At 56.0% G+C, this 15209-nt stretch overlaps 1 protein-coding gene across 1 annotated transcript in view; it reads left to right on the top strand.

The window, feature by feature from the left end:
• The window catches only part of JPH3 (junctophilin 3), a gene marked incomplete at its 3' end in the record, with an annotated part of 57758 nt that overhangs the window by 27246 nt on the left and 15303 nt on the right, over positions 1–15209 (top strand). Inside the window, exon 3 of the mRNA XM_082005742.1 lies at positions 11854–11981. Within this exon, the coding sequence (XP_081861868.1) occupies positions 11854–11981 (128 nt within the window). The remainder of the gene's footprint in view (positions 1–11853; positions 11982–15209) is intronic.

Below are 15209 nucleotides of genomic sequence, written 5' to 3' on the forward strand. Positions count from 1 at the left end.
CTGTCCCACAGCCACCCCGCTGGCAGGCGGCCGTGGCTGGTCCCCATCCAACATGAGAAGATCCCCAGGGAGCTTCAAACAGCCGTGGCAGGTAGCAGCTCTTCTCCAACCCTCCGGTCCTGGGGACAAACCCTCCGTGAAAGCAGTGTCAAAGACGAGACCCAGGGATGAGGTGCTTTTCCAAGGGGGGAGGTGTGGGGCAGGGGCCAGTAGCCCTCCGGCTCACCTGAACCATATAAATGGCCTCTCTGGGGAAACAGGCTGCAGCCTTCTCTCCGTTATCTGGCTGTGTCTCTCTCTGATCTGTCTCTCATCACCATAGCACGGAGGTGAAGCATAAATAATTAAAAGCCCAGATTCTCTCCTGGCAGAGCCAGGCTCTGAGTCCCTTCCCCTGTGGTGCTGCTGGCTGCTTAAGTGGAAATTTTCATGGGCTTTGCCTTGGAGGCAGCGCGGACCTGCAAACCCGGGGCCGTCCGCTGGCCTCGGGGCACGCTGGCGTTTGGGGACCAGAAGGGGCACCCGCTGCCCCAGCGGGTCCCCAGCGGCAGCATCCCATCTGGGACATCCCATGGGATGCTCGGGGTGCGCTGGGACGAGCAGCACCCACCAGCTTGAGGGTCAAAGCCGGGTGCAGGCAGGCAGCGGGGCTGAGCGGGCAAACCCCGCTGCAGACCCTGCAGCTCATGCACGGCCCCCCCATCTTGAGATGCCTCATGAGAAGTGGGAGTTTTGGGGATGGGGGCTGGCTTCTGGGCTCCTGGGTGCTCAAAACCCCGCAAGCGACAGGGAGGAGAAACCCATGCAGGCAGCAGGGATGAGGGAAGCAGCTCCTTCTGGGTGGGCTCTGAAGTTTGAGGCAGGCAGGAGCTGCTCGTTGCTGTGGCAACCGGGATGATATATATGTATATATTTTTTTTTATTATTCCCCTCCACCCCCCTCAGTCGGCAGGGCTGCGGCCAGCACTCGCACTGCAGAGGGGTCTGCCCACCCCTGCCTGGCTGCCCAGGGCTAAGCACAGCCCCGGAGGTACCCCCAGCCCCTCTCCCTCCTGCCTACACCCACCGGGGCTGCAGAGGTTGTGGGGGACTGGATGCCGTGTGCCACGCGGCTGGGTCAGCCCCAGGGAGTGCTCAGAACGATAAGAAATTTCACCGACCACTCCTGTCCCCTCCATCCCTTCCCGTGGGGACCGGAGCTGCGGAGACCGGTGACAGCAGCCTGGCACTGAACATATTTCTGCAGCATTTTACCATCTGATGTTGCTTTTAGTAGGGCTGATTCGGTGGGTACCGTTCCCAGCTGAGATTCTGTGCAGGTCTATGTCCAGCCAAACGGCGCAGGGCTCGTCTGCACCGGGGGATGGTGGTACCCTGCATTTGGGGCACAGCCAAGCGAGGTCCCCGTCCCCACTCGGCACCTTCCCAGGTGGCATTAAGCAAGGGGGTTAAGGGGGTGCTGCCTGTGGCGTGCTTTCATTTGGCAGCATTTTTGCTCTGGTTGGCATTTCCTCAGCGTTCCTGCAGGTTCCTGATGTGCAGACGTGGGAGCTGGACGTGGCAGCTGGGGATGGAGACACTGCTGCCATGTCCCGCACATGGCTCTCTCCAACCAGCTACTTTGGGGGCAGTTGCCCCTTACAGCGGAGAGAAGCTTCCCCATTATCACTAGGTCCTTCCTGGCGAGGCCGAATGTGCCAAGAGGTGCCCACCTTCAGCATCTCACTCCAGGTTGGGAATCAGCCTCCTCCCAGCTGTGTGGAGCAAGACATGGATGTATTTGCTTTCCAAGCATCTCTTAGGGCCCTGGTGGTAGAAATACATTTTTCCATCACTCAGAGGACCAGACCATTTTAACCCATCTCTTAGAAACCTGTCACAGCACCCAGAAAAGAGTCCTGTCTCCTCACAGGGCTGGAGGCGGTGGCGAAGTCCCAGAGGGCAAGGCTGGCTATCAACCACCTCTCCTCCAACAGCTGGAGAGCATCCGTCAGTGCTCCTGAGGCCATTTCAGCTCCATGTCTTGGCCTGAGTCCCGACTCTGCTGGAATTAAAATATTAAGTTAAGTTAAATGAGTTTGTCGTTGACCTGGATGAGGTTTTTTTGCAGTTTGCTCGGAACTGGGGTGGGTTTTGCTGTTGGATGTTGGCTGGTTAAAACAGTGCATGGCCAGAGGTGCGTCACAGATCGTCCCCATCCACTAGCCCATCACCAGGGGAAAGGAGGACCATGAGCTCAACGTTGTGTTGCCTCTTTCAGGCTTTAATGGCTCCAACAGCAGAAAAAAAAAATTGCCTGGAAAGTTCATTTGCCAAATGTCTGTTTTGCTTGAGGTGACCAAAACTTGTGAAACCGCCAGAGCGTTTCAGCCAAAACCCAAACGGGGTGAAGGGTCGGGAAAGGAAAAAAGACTTTTCCTTGCGGTTCTGTTGTATTTTGCCTCTGAACTTGGTTTGACTTGTTCTTTTTTAGGCATCAGAATGAAACTGAAATTAAATGGACAGATCTGCTTTGCTTGCTTGTAATCTTCTCCCTCACCTGGAGTTTTTTGCTCGAATTCCTCAAATTCTCTTATTCTGAGCACTTTTCCCTTGGCCGTAGGGAAAGGCCCCTAACACTTCCCAAAGGGTTGGGCTGTGCCGATGGCTCCTGGAAGGGATCTAGGGGCTTCCCTGGAGGCAGAGCAGAGGCTCCCTCAGCTCCCTTCGTCCGTAGCCTGGGTGAGTTTCTCTCTCTGTGAAGCGTTTTGCACCTTTGGCATTGAGGTTTCCAGCCCACCCTTCATCGCATGTGTCGCATCAGCCAACCAAGGAGATCAGTGTGAAAAACAGGGAGGAATGGGCTGTTTTGGGAAGCCTTCTGGTGATGGAGGCCAAGGTGGGATGCTGATGGTCCACCAAATCCTCCAGCTTTTGACCTGGAGCCTGGGGCAGGTCATGGGCAGGAGGAGGCACCTGGTATCCTCCAGGTCACACTGAGCCAGGCTTTTTCTAACAACCTTCATCCATCCCGCAAAGGTTGCTCCAGATTTGTGGCTGGGCTGGGGGTGATCATGTCCCAACCATGCCTCTACCCTCCTCCCCTCAATAAATCCAGGAGGATGGGTAAAGTTATACCAAGCCGCCTATCCAGACCCACCACGGTCAAGCCTCTCATCGAAAACCTGGCGTTTCACCGGCGTAAGGAGCAGCCCCACCCCCCCCCCCCCCCGCAGGAACGGGCTCGCAAGGGTTTTGGTGGTGCTGCCTTTGGTGACAGCCTTGCCCGGAGACAAGGCGATACAACTGGAATGCAGGATCCAGCCTGAAGTCATTACCGTCAGCAGCATGTACAGCCAAACCCAACGCTACACATGTCCAACCGGGCTGAGTTATGGCTGCTCGGGGAGCCATAACTTGGCCTGTTGTGCGTTTAAAAATCTCCACCCGAATGCGGCATTGATGTAGGGCTTTTCTGCTGTTCTGTTTTTGCATTTAATACAGACAGTATAGATCTGCAGTGTGCAGATGATCCAGCGCTGCCCAGGTTCCTTGGAGATTTTGTGCCTTCGCTTGCTTTTTCTTGGGTTTTTTCTTCTTTTGTGTTTTTTTCTTTTCCAAGGGTTGTTAGTGGTTTCTTCCAACCTGTTTTTGCCTCCTGCCTGAAAGCGGCAGGCTCGTTTGTAATGCGCTATTTTTGCGCCGGATTAGAGGAGCATTTGTGGTGTGGTTGGGCCTCTGGGACGTGTGCGTGGAGGATGTGTGCGAGGAGGGGGACATCAGCATTTCCCATTTCCATTATGTACATTTTCCATTATGCACATGACAATTATCCAGTAAAATCATGGAAACCTGCCCCATCCGAGCCGTGACAGCTGGCAAGCAGGCAGCATCCCCCCTGCTCATTCCTTTCCTTTCCTTGAAGGTAACTCTTCCCAAAGCTTGCTCCATGCGGGTTCCTGCAGGTTTTGCACAACCACCCGTCGCTTTCCAGAAGATGACGACGCTCCCAGCGTCGCTGCCATTATCTCATGCCTTCCCCAACTTATAAGAAAAAGGGAAACTCCATCCCTGGAGCTGGAGATGATTGCTCTTGCTGCCTCTGCGTCTGATCTGGGAGAGGGGACTGCCCCGAGCTCAGCTGCACCCCGGGGGCAGCTACCTGCCCCATCGCTGCCGTGTTTGAGCCAGCAAAGTGCCAAGTCTGGAGTGAGGCCAAACCTGTGCCCTGCGGTCGGTCAGGCTGGGACGGCGGTGGGGACGATGGCATCAAAGCTCTCCTTCTTCCTAGGCAAAGCCTGGCTCCTGCCCGCGGGTCTGGGCTGGCGGGCACCGAAGCACCGGGACCAGCAGGTACTGCCTGGCCACGTCGCTCACCTGCGTCCTCCGTAGCTTCATTACGAGTGCCAGATGGCAGGAGATGAGGCTCCCGATCCAGATGTTATTTATCCTGCAAGCTGTAAATAACAAATAACATCTCGGGGCAGCCTGCGCGTTGTCTCAGGCGCGAAAGACCCAGCAGCTTTGCCCTTGCTGGGGGGCAAAACATTAAAAGGAAGGAAACCCACCGGAGGGAAATGCACGGGTCTGCCTGGATCTGCTTATTTTGCGTGTCCCTTGGCTGGAGAAAGGTGCTGGCAGCATCCTGGCCAACGGTGGCAGATGTGCCTTTGGGCACCAGCCCTGCCTGGCCCAGCCCTCTGAAGTCAATGGGGTTTGATTTACGCGTGCCACGGCTGGTACTTTTTGTTGAGCAACGCCAGGGATAAAATAAACAAGCACGAGCAGCCCCACGAGCTGTTCGGGATGATGGCGATAAGGGGAGCTGGAGAGGATCACGGTGCTACAGCCCCTCCGCCGCGCTCAGCCTTCTCCGTTGGGAAGGACCCAGCTCAGGGTCCTGGGGGACGTGCGGGGACGGGAGCTGCCAAGGCGGATGCTGCCTTCGCTGGGCTGCGGTTTGGGCCACGTTTCTCCAGGATTTTGGAGATGTGACATTTGATTGTGGCCCATTCCTGTCCCCTAAGTCACCGTGACTTTGCACCATTACGCGTTGTGAATTCAGATGTCCACCAAAACTCGTTTTGTCTACTTAAAGGCAAGGCACAAGACAGAAGGACACAGCCTGGGATATTTTTTTCCCGTATTTGGATTAAAAAAAAAATGGTATTTCAGTGCGAAATGGCAAATGATGCCTTGGTGAATTCACTCTCCATTTGTAAGCTCCAAAAATATAAAGGTAGAGAAGGATCTGGCACAGGTGCCTGGAGCAATGAGCTAGATGGGAACTGGCTCCCTCTCCTTTCCATGAATTTTGGAGACCCTGCGCGTGCCATGCCCCAGCTGGGACATGGGCGCCTGCTCTCCGCGAGGTCTCCCGGCTGGCTTGGGAATAGGATCCCCTCGTAACGTTGTATTTCCCAGTGTAAAACCACAGGGAAACTCAGATTTGGGCTTTTGACCACAACATTTTCCATGCTTCACGGTATTCTGCTTGCTTGGGCAATAACAAACTCATGCATCAAGGTATTTTTGTCAGAATTAAAGAGCTTGACTATATATTTTTTTTTTAATTCGGAACTTTTCGCTTGAAATGTGACTTTCAGAGGAATTTTTTCGGAGCCTGCAATAACCATCTTCTCTGCCCCGTGCCATCCCAGCCATCCCCAACCCTTCCCTCCCGCTCTCTTCCTGCTCATTGCTCCCCGCCAGTACAGAGCTCCGGCAGGGGTAGTCCTTCCTCCCATCCCAAAATCTCCATCCAGAGCCAGGAAGTCTGGAAGCAGGCACAGGGAAGCCAGGCTTTCTCTTTGCTATGCACAGCACCTGCTTTCTGTCTGGCCGCAAAGAGCCAGAGCAGGCGTTTTTGGCTGCATTACGTCATGTCAGAGGTCACATTAGCCGTTTTTTCTCTTGATTAAGAATTCCAGCGATGGGGGGGGGGCGGAAAAAAGCAGATGGAGGAAGCGGGCAAGGCAAATATGCTTGCAATGAGCAGGTAAATGGGAATTTATGCACAGATAGCTAATTGGTGCGTCTAATATTCCACCCCCTGAGTACCGGCACTGTATTACTGCCTTCACAAATCACTCAAGGCAAGCCTAGTGCAATAACAGCCCAGCCAGGAGAGCTGTGGGAAGCGTCGAGCTGGAATTAAGAGCGGGTTTTATCGGGGCAATAAATGCCAGATAGGGAAAATAACAAACAAGTGGTTAATTGCTGCCGTCTCCCCACTCCCTGAGGGAGACGTCTAGACAGAGCCCGGCCCCGGGTCGCGGTTACCCCGGCCCTTGCCGCCAGGTTACCGCGCCGCTCTTTGGGGGCCAGGGAGGTGCTGGGTGCGGACGCCGTGCCCCAGGAAGGGTGCTGAGCCGAAGCCCGTGCCAGGGCCACGGAGGCAGGACGGGTGCTGCAGCTCTCCCCGGCTCTGCCCTACCTCAGAGATGCTCCCGCGGAGGTGGAAGCCAGACAGTCTGCAGCGGCTGTTAATAACGCCGTCCCAATTCGTCCCCTCGAGGAGAGCGCGAGGACCCGCCGAGCCTCCCCTCTTTGCGGGCAGGGTCTGAGATGCCGCCCTGAGCAGGCAGAGCCCCTCGTCCCTGCCCGGCGCCAGTGGCAGCCACCGAGCCCACGCTCCTTCGCTCGCCCTCTCCCCTCGGCCCTGGCGTTCGGGTACCAGCGTCGATCGCTCGGGGACGTTTGCTTTGCGTTTCTTGGTGTGTCTCGGCTTGATGCCATTAGGGCCGGATCCCGCTCCCCGCTGCGCCGCTGGGAGCATTGCGGCGCTTCGGGACATGGTTTAGTGGGCTTGGTGGTGTTGGACTTGATGATCTTAAAGGTCTTTTCCAACCTTAACGATTCCGTGATTCTATGATGAAATAACCCCTGGCGAGTCGACCCGGTTGAGGGACTCGTGCTCATGCAAGCCTGGTTTTTACACATGGGGTGGTTGGTCTGAAAATCTCCTTTTCCTCCCTCATCCAACCATCCCTTCCCAGGATGAAGTGCATCCCGTTTCCCCCAGCCAGCCCCCAGCCACGGCTGCTTTTCAAGTGCGAAACAGAGCAAAGCACCGAGTCTTAAATGCCCTGCAAATGCTCCCTCTGAATTTTTCCTGACGTATTTTCTTGCAGCTCGTGTACGTTTTAACTGAATTTTGCCATTTAAAAAATACATGAACCTCTGTAATGGAGGGAGAAAACACTTCCTATAGGAAGATAAAGATGCATTTTTCAAAAAAAAAAACAAAAAACCAAAAAGCTGCCTGATTACATATTGACCTGAGAGACAAAGTGAATCCGATGGAGCCAGCCTGGCCCCTTAGGAAAACTTGAGGCTGTTTATTATGTCCCAGGATGAGCTCACTGGCGGGTTAACTCCATCCTCGCCGCTTGTGAGTGCCCATGAGCCAGTGGCGCTCATCTGCCAAGCGGAGCCTTCAGCGAAGACCGCACATGGCGGGTTTGATGTTTTCCGTGAAAACGGGGAACGCGGGGTTTGCTCCTTTGGAGGGGGGGAAAGCTGCACGGAAGAAGGCTTTAATAATAGTTTTAATAATTTTCGTTCGATTTCAGCTTTCTTACTTCATTTCTAAGCTCTGGAGAGTTAGATTTAGTCTGTCCATCTCTCCTGCCCCTCCATCTGAGCTAAGAAAAGGAAAACAAGTGGGAGAAGACGGCGAACACCTTTGTAGTTACCAGGAGCTTCGTTTTTTTGAGCTCCCTTGCAGGAGGGTTGATTTGTGGGTGTACAGGCAATATAGGAAAGATTAAGATCTAACAATCCTTTTGAAAGCAGCTCGGGACTGAGCAAAGGGTTTAGGGTTTGTTGCAATCTCACGTGTGCTCCTGGCGAGGAGTTGGGACTATCTGGAGAGCTCAGGAGAGGTTTCCATCAGCTCTCAACATGGGATGGAGGAGGGCTGGGGGTCTCCGTTCCTGCAGCAGGATCCCGACAATAAAGCAACAGTTTCCTACTCCTCTGTCAAGCCTAAATCCCACTGAGGAGGGGATCCCTCGGCCAAGCTTTGCGTTCACGGGGGCATCAGAGAAGCAAGGAGTTTGCTTGCAAAAGAACAGAAATCCCCTGGCAAGAGCTGCCACGTGAATTGTGGAAAACAGACCTTCTTTTCCAGAAATCTTGCCCATAGGATGCTTTTTTGCATTTAAACCATCAATAACGCGGATTTCCCCCTGTGTCCAGCACATAGCTTCCTTGGGCCCCAAACATACTTTTGCTCAGAGTCTGCTACCTCGTTTTCATTGCAGAAGAGCGTATTTTTCATATAGGAATGCAAGAAAAAAAAGGAACAAGGATGGCAAGTCCCTCAGCTGGTTCCAGCTCCCTTTGCACCATCACTGCGCTCGAAGCTGGACGGAGGAGGACTCTGAAATGGAAGAGGTTTCTTGTGACACCGGGTGCCACCCCCGCAATGACAGGCACCTCATTTACAACTCCCCAACAGACTCACCTCTGTTCGGAAATGTTTCTGGTGTTCTGTAAACTTGCTCTAATTTCCAGCCTAATTTTTAAGCAGTTGTCTCACTCGTTCTCCTGCCAAAGCAGCCCGTTAACCTAAACACCACGCAAGCCTTGCCTGGTTTTCATTTTGCTTCCTTTCCTCCTGAAACCATCAGGTCCCACAGATTTTGCTGAGAGCTCACCCCTTTTTGGCTGAACCGGCCCCAAGCATGGGATTTGCAGCAGAAGCGCTCGCATCAGCTCCTCGCTCACGCAAAGCCAGGCCAGCGTTGCTGTTGGCATTCCTCAAAAGCCAAGTTCTTCCTTGCAAATCAGTTTATTCCAGCTTCTTATAGATTAGCTGGAGCTGATAAACTTGGCATTACGAACCACCCGCAGGTATCAGCCCTTCCCTTGTCAGTCCCGGCCAAATCACAAGAGATCTGCAAAGCTTTACAGAAATCTGTTTGGTTGCGTTTTTTCCCCGCCTCCTGCCAGCTCTTCTTGCCAGTTTGACCACTTGCCCGGTCATCCTCCGAGAAGAGTGAGTCAGCTTGGCAAAAAATTAATAAATAAAATATTCCAAGCCAGTCCCAGTTCTGCCCTGACCCAAACCGGACCCTTGGGTCTCAAGAGCTAGAAACCACCCCCGCCATCACCCCTCTGGCTCTTCCCAATCCCATCCTTGCCAAAACGCCCTCCCCCAGTTCAGCTTGGATGGTGAAGTGCCCTAAAACGTGATTTAGAGGTCATAACCATCCCCCTGCGCCGGGGTGTGCTGATGGTCAGACAGCTCCGGCCGACCGCCTCACCCCGGGACGTGTCCCCTGCTTGCCCACCGACGGCAGAAGGAACCCCGACGAGCACCTTCCAGCAGATGTGCGAGTTTGAGTCGGCTCGGACGAGGCGAGAGGGGCACCGTGCTCTTGCAAACAAGCTCGTTACGGGATGGCGGACGCCACGGGAGGCATCGAAGGAGCGATGCAAGAGCATCCGCTTAATCCCTCCCACCCCCCAGCATCCCCAGCCTCCTCCTCCAGCTGTGATGAATCCACGGGGAAGGACCCAGCCGTGTTTTGGCTGTGGTTTCCAGGATGGCGTCTCTGTCCGGGAAAGATTTACGGCAGCGCTTACGCCAGGAGGAGAAGAGTGATTAGGTCAGGCCCCGTCTGTGGAGAAAGACCCGCTTTCCAAGGAAAAAAACTCGAGCAATTAACCGGGGAATTAAGATTTAGCGCACGCTACGGCAGCAGGCGTGTGTAAAGCAGGCAGCTGTTAAATTTAGTATGTGACAAAGTCACGCGAACGCTAACTGGATTACTTGCATTTATTTGGGAATACTTATGTATTTTATTATGCAACGTATAGATCACCATAATTCTGCTTTTCGCTCTGACGGCGCCTCTCCTCCAAGCGTCTTAGAGAGCATTACAAACAATTAAGCCTGCCTGCACCTCTGCGCAGCGCTCGACGTTATATCCGCTTTGTGGGTACTGAGTATGTTTTAGATCGGAGATGGCTCAATTAATGTGATTTTTAACTCTTTCTGGGCCAAAACCCCTCGTTGCTGCTCTTCCTGGGCTGAGCGTGGAGTCCACGGAGGTGAACTAGTCCCGAAGGAGCTGGAGTGAGTTTTCCAGGGAGGGAGAGCCATCCGCTCCGTGCGCGTGCTGCAGTATGGGAGGGATGGTCCCTTCCCTGAACAGCTTCCAGGCCGAGGAGACGGCGGAGGGATGGGCGGATGGAGGGTCTTCGGCAGCCGACGTCCAGACCACTGAGGAACTCCCGTGGAAGATGCCAGCCGTTTTAACAACCTCAGAGAGTCGGGATCTCAATTCCAAGCCTCAGGTGGCACCGTCCTTGGCACCGGGGTTGTTCGACCGGTGGATCCGATGCCCCAGCTTTTCCCCCCGACCGCGTTTGTGCCAAAAACGGGAGCAGTTCGTGCCTCCTCTCCCATCAGCTTGCTGCAGCTCCTGCTCGGAGCATCCCAGCTGCGTCTAAAAGAGCTGGAATACCTGCCCGGGCATGGGGCTGTACCATGCTGGCCCACCCCTCCGACCCCGCGCCGGTGTGGAGCAGAGGGAGCGCTGGAGCCAGGGTGGGTAAAAAAACATTTAAACTCGATTTTCAGTTGCACGGGTCGTTGGAGGACCTGCGGGACGTGCAACAGCATCACCGCAGCCCCTCCACCATCTTCAGCAGCTCGGGGAGAACAAGTCATACCCACTCCCTTGGCTACTCCAGCCAATTGATATAAATAAAGCACTTATTACAGCAAAGAAAACTTGTCAGCACTTGAAAACAAGGGACAGGTCGGCTCCGGGAGCAGGGACCAGGCGTCTCGCCCGGGCTTAAAGAGGTGACGGCACGCAGACGCACGCACACCCGGTTTCGTGTCGCCGGCTTGTGCCGCACGATGCAATGCCAGGCACATTACTAGCCCTATTTTCCATTTATAGGAGCCTGTCAGAAATGGCACTCCTCTCCGAGCAGATGTCGAAAATTAGAGGAATTCAGAGAGCGGCAGGAAAAAAAAAAAAAGATTAAAGGAGATGGAGGGCCTGATTTTGGAGGGAAAAAAAATCAGCTGAGCTATTTATAAGGCTGTCTGCACCAGGGTGGGTAGGAACTGGCATTTTTTTAAAGTGCCTCAGTAGCTCAGCTAAGGGGAAGGGGCAAACCAGCCCCTGAAGGATGCTCGCGGGAGCGCTGCGGCGGGGCTGCACAGGAGGGTGTAAATCCTGAGCGACGGGATGAAACACCAGCAAACACGAGGCTCTGGGGAATCGCCGGTAGCGGGTGAGTGTGGGGGACAGTCGCTCACCCAGAGCGAAAAAAGCCGCCCCGATACAGGCGCGTTAAGGGGGGCTAGAGGCAGTGCTGGTGGCGAGCCCCCGCTCCTACCTCGCTGCAAACCGCGCTGGTACTTACATCCAGCGTTTTACGCAAAAGGTGTGGTGACGGGGTGGAAATCTTCACTTTTTCATCCAACGGCGAATGGTTTTGGTTTAAAAAAAAACCCCAAAACCCACCGGCTTTAAATGCAGGCCTTCGGCCGCGGAGGTTCACGGGAGGCGGCAGCCGTCTGCCGGGCTGGGGACCCCGCAGAGGGATGCGTGATGGAGGGGACCAGCCTGCTCCGGGGTGATGCCCCCCGGGGGGGGGAACCCGTCCTGGCCCTGTTCCAAATCGCCTGGGCAGCTTGCAGACTGAGGAGCAGTTCACGACCGCGTTATCGACGTAACATCACCCGCTCCCCAACGAGCCCCAGCTGCCGCCGGCGGCTCCTCCGTCGCAGCCAAAGGGGGTCGGAGGAAAAGGGTTTTGCGGGGGCAGTTCGGGTTTCTCCGTGCCTTGGTCGGCAGAGGGAAGCTGCCTAACGCGGTCCTTGTCTCTCTGGTTGCCTTGCAGGACCTCTCACTCCAGGGCCAAGGCGGAGGCGGCCGTGACAGCGGCGCAGAAAGCTCAGGAGGAAGCGCGGATCGCCAGGATCACTGCCAAAGAGTTTTCGCCTTCCTTCCAGCACAGGAGAACGGTCAGTGCGTGCGCTGCGCCGGCCGCCTCGCGGACGCGGCTTTCGCCCCATGCTGTCCTCTGCCCCCGCTCAGCCCTGCAGAGACCCAAAACCCCCCAAAATGAGCCCTGCGCAGAGGCTCGGTCTGTGCTCGCAGCTCCCGGTCCCCACCAGGACTCTCGGGGTGGGGAAACCGCCCCGTAACACCAGTTTTTGGGTGTTTTAGCACAAGGCTTTCAATATTCAACACTTCTACCCGGTGCAGTCCTGGCATTACAGGGATCTCCTCTTTTCACACCAAAACACCCCCATTTTTTAAATTCGTAGTCCTTGATGGTTGCAGAGAAAAAAAAACCCAACAGGAGCTCCGAAAGCAAAATGCAAACAACAAACAATCCCAGAGGTGGTCCCTGACGTGGTGATTTTTGATGTGGTGGTCAACACCCCATAGCTTTTACGGTTCATTATTTCTCTTGAACGCTTGGGCTTGCAGAGCTGGGGCAGCGCGCGCGTGGTCCCTAGTCCTTCACTCGGGCGTGCAAATCAGTCGTGCGTCCGTGCAGAGGCGTCGGGGAAACGCGCGTTCGAGGTTTGCCTGGTGGCCCTTCCTTCCCGCGACGTTTCTTGCCGGTTTGTCCGAATTTTCACTCGTTGGGCAAGAGGCTCGGGCTCAGCAAAGGCTCAGGGAGGAGGAAGCCGAAGTAAAGCCGTGGTCGGGCAGGGTCTGCGGCCGGCGGGCACCCGGGCAGGATTTGCCCTGCGAAGGCTGCACCTATCTGGGAGCGAGAGGGGCTGCTGCGAGTGGGAGTGGAAAGCTCCAAGTCCCCACGGCAGTAATTAACATAGTCATTAATATATGTGAATGGTTTTATTCAAAAGTTTTCCTGCCCCAAACCCTTGTTAGGAGGCGTCTATCATTATTTCTCCCCTTCCATCTCTCTAACTGAAGATTACTCATTTCAGCTTAATTGCTCCAGGGCCGGTGCCGGTGACTCACGTCGGCCATGCCATTCCCTGAGGCCCGGGAAAAGGGATCGGTGCATCTTTTTGACCCAGCCAGCCCATGCACGCAGCCTCACTTAACCGCGGCGCGGAGGCTGCAGGGGCAGCTGGGGCATCCCGCGGCTCGGCAGCGAGGAGCCAGGCGGGTTTGAGGTCTGGCTGCGGCCGTCAAGCTGCCTGAGCCGGGCTGGTGTGCGCAGCACCCCCCGCCCGAGACACGGCCGCGTGCGGATGGGCATTTCGGGGGGCAGAACCCCTCGCAGCCGAGCCCCGTGCAGCGCTCTGCTCGCGGGAAGAAGGCGCAGCCCCTTCAAACACCCCGCGGCGTTTCTCCTCCTGCAGAGGTCCAATTTGTAGCCCAGAGATCTGAGCTTTTTCGCAGGGCTGCGTGGTCCCAGGGGCTTCTTCAGCCCTGAGATATTCCTCATCTCCGTTTCCTCTTGCCCAGAGACTTTGCTGTTTTAAATCGCCTCTTGAAGAGATATTTTTGGGTAATACATTTTTTACCAGCTTCTAGACGGGGGACATGGTGCTTGAGTTGTGTTGGGGCTTGCGTTTCCGGCGCTCACGTCTGGGTGGGTTGCATGTGAGTGGAAGGGGAGTGGGGAGGCGTTTCCACTTAAAGCACATTAAAAAACAAACACGCCATCCAAGACATCTCGGAGAAACCCGGGAGCGCCCGCGGACCAAGTCAGGCAGATAATAGCCGCGAGCGGCCGCGCCACCTCACAGGCACCAGCAACCCCCGGCTGCAGCCGGCAGCAGGGATGGGGCGAGCTGCGGCCACGCCGCGCCGCGCGGCAGGGGCCGGAGGTGCCCGCCTGGCAGAGCGCGAGGCGCGGCTTGCCGCCCGCCTGCCGCGGCGTGGTGGGCGCTGGATGTGCCCCCCAGCACGGCGCTCTGGGTGCTGGGTGTGCCCGCTTTGCGTAGTGTTGTGGGTGCTGCGGACCACCCACCTTCGCAGCATCACGGGGGTTTTCATGCCCACCTCAGCGTCCACCCCGCAGCCATCCTGGCCCGAGGGTGTCCCCGCAGCGCAGCCCCTCTTTGAACAGACAGGGACTCCAGCCCGGCACGCGCCGGCTCCGGCAAGCCCAGGCACGCCACCGCAGTGCCGCGAGGCCTTTACCTGGAAAAAGCAAAAAAATATCCCTGCTCAGTACGCTGCAGCACCCTCTCCGCTGTGGTTTGCCACCTCTGTCTGCTGGGGGCATCTTCCCCGTCCCCACCACGCTCGCTGCGGTTGTGCCTCCCTGGTTCCCGGCTCTGGCCATGGCTGCCAGCGGCGTCGGCCCACGGGCTGGATGGTGCCGGTGAAGTGACTCTCCCAAGGCGACAGCAGAGCGTTGGTGGCAGAGGAAGGAGCTCAGCACTGCTCCCGAATCCTGTATGTGGGTCCCCAGGGGCACCGCAGCACCCGGGGGCACGGGCTTGGCTTTGAAGACGCCAGCTGCCTCAATCCTGCTGGAAATCCAGATTTGGTGCTCTGCATCCTCCTTCACGCTCTCAGAACCGTTCTTCCAGGAACATCACGTGCTCCAAGACTAATTTTAGCTCAGAATAATTGTTGCACATCCTCCGGTGTCGAAAGCCGGCAAGACGGCACCGTGCATCTGTTGAGCTCCTCCACAAGGCAATGCCCGCGTCCCTGCGGGGCGCCGGGGCTGGAGATGAGCCGTGCCCCAGCACCGCCGGCCCCTGCTCGCCTGTGAGCCCCAGCCAAGGGCTGCAAAACTCGGGGGATTAACCCATGGAGAGGAGGAATTAGCTCAGCTCGTTGCAGGTCTGAGTGGGAAAGATTTGGGAAAGATTTAGGAAAGTTTTAGTGCTTAATAACATGGTCTCCCGTGGGGGTCTCTGGAGTGAGGATGATGCAGCATCACTGGGACCGGGGAAGACCGGAGTTGGAGCTAAGGTGCAGGAGCAGCGGGTGTAGCGAGGCTGTGGCTGGTTGTGCCCGTTGGAGATTGGCTTTGGGGTCATCGGAGCCGGTGGGAAGCTTGCAAGTCCCGGCACCTCCAGCCTGAGACGAGCAGGGACACCCCAATTCTTGGGTGAGCCTGTTTCGATACCTTTACAGCTTTCTCATGGGAAGCCATTGATTTCTTCCCTGCCTCAGTTTCCCACCTGTGAAATGGGAAGGTGGCTGGAATGGGAACGTCTCAACAACAGCCACAAAATCAGTCTGTGTTTTACCCCAGAGACAGTTATTCTGCATGGAAATGGAGGGGGTGAGCTTCACCTTTCTCCC

The sequence above is a fragment of the Phaethon aethereus genome (genome assembly GCF_964289735.1).
Source record: "Phaethon aethereus genome assembly, chromosome: 13".
In the NCBI taxonomy this organism is placed as follows: domain Eukaryota; kingdom Metazoa; phylum Chordata; class Aves; order Phaethontiformes; family Phaethontidae; genus Phaethon; species Phaethon aethereus.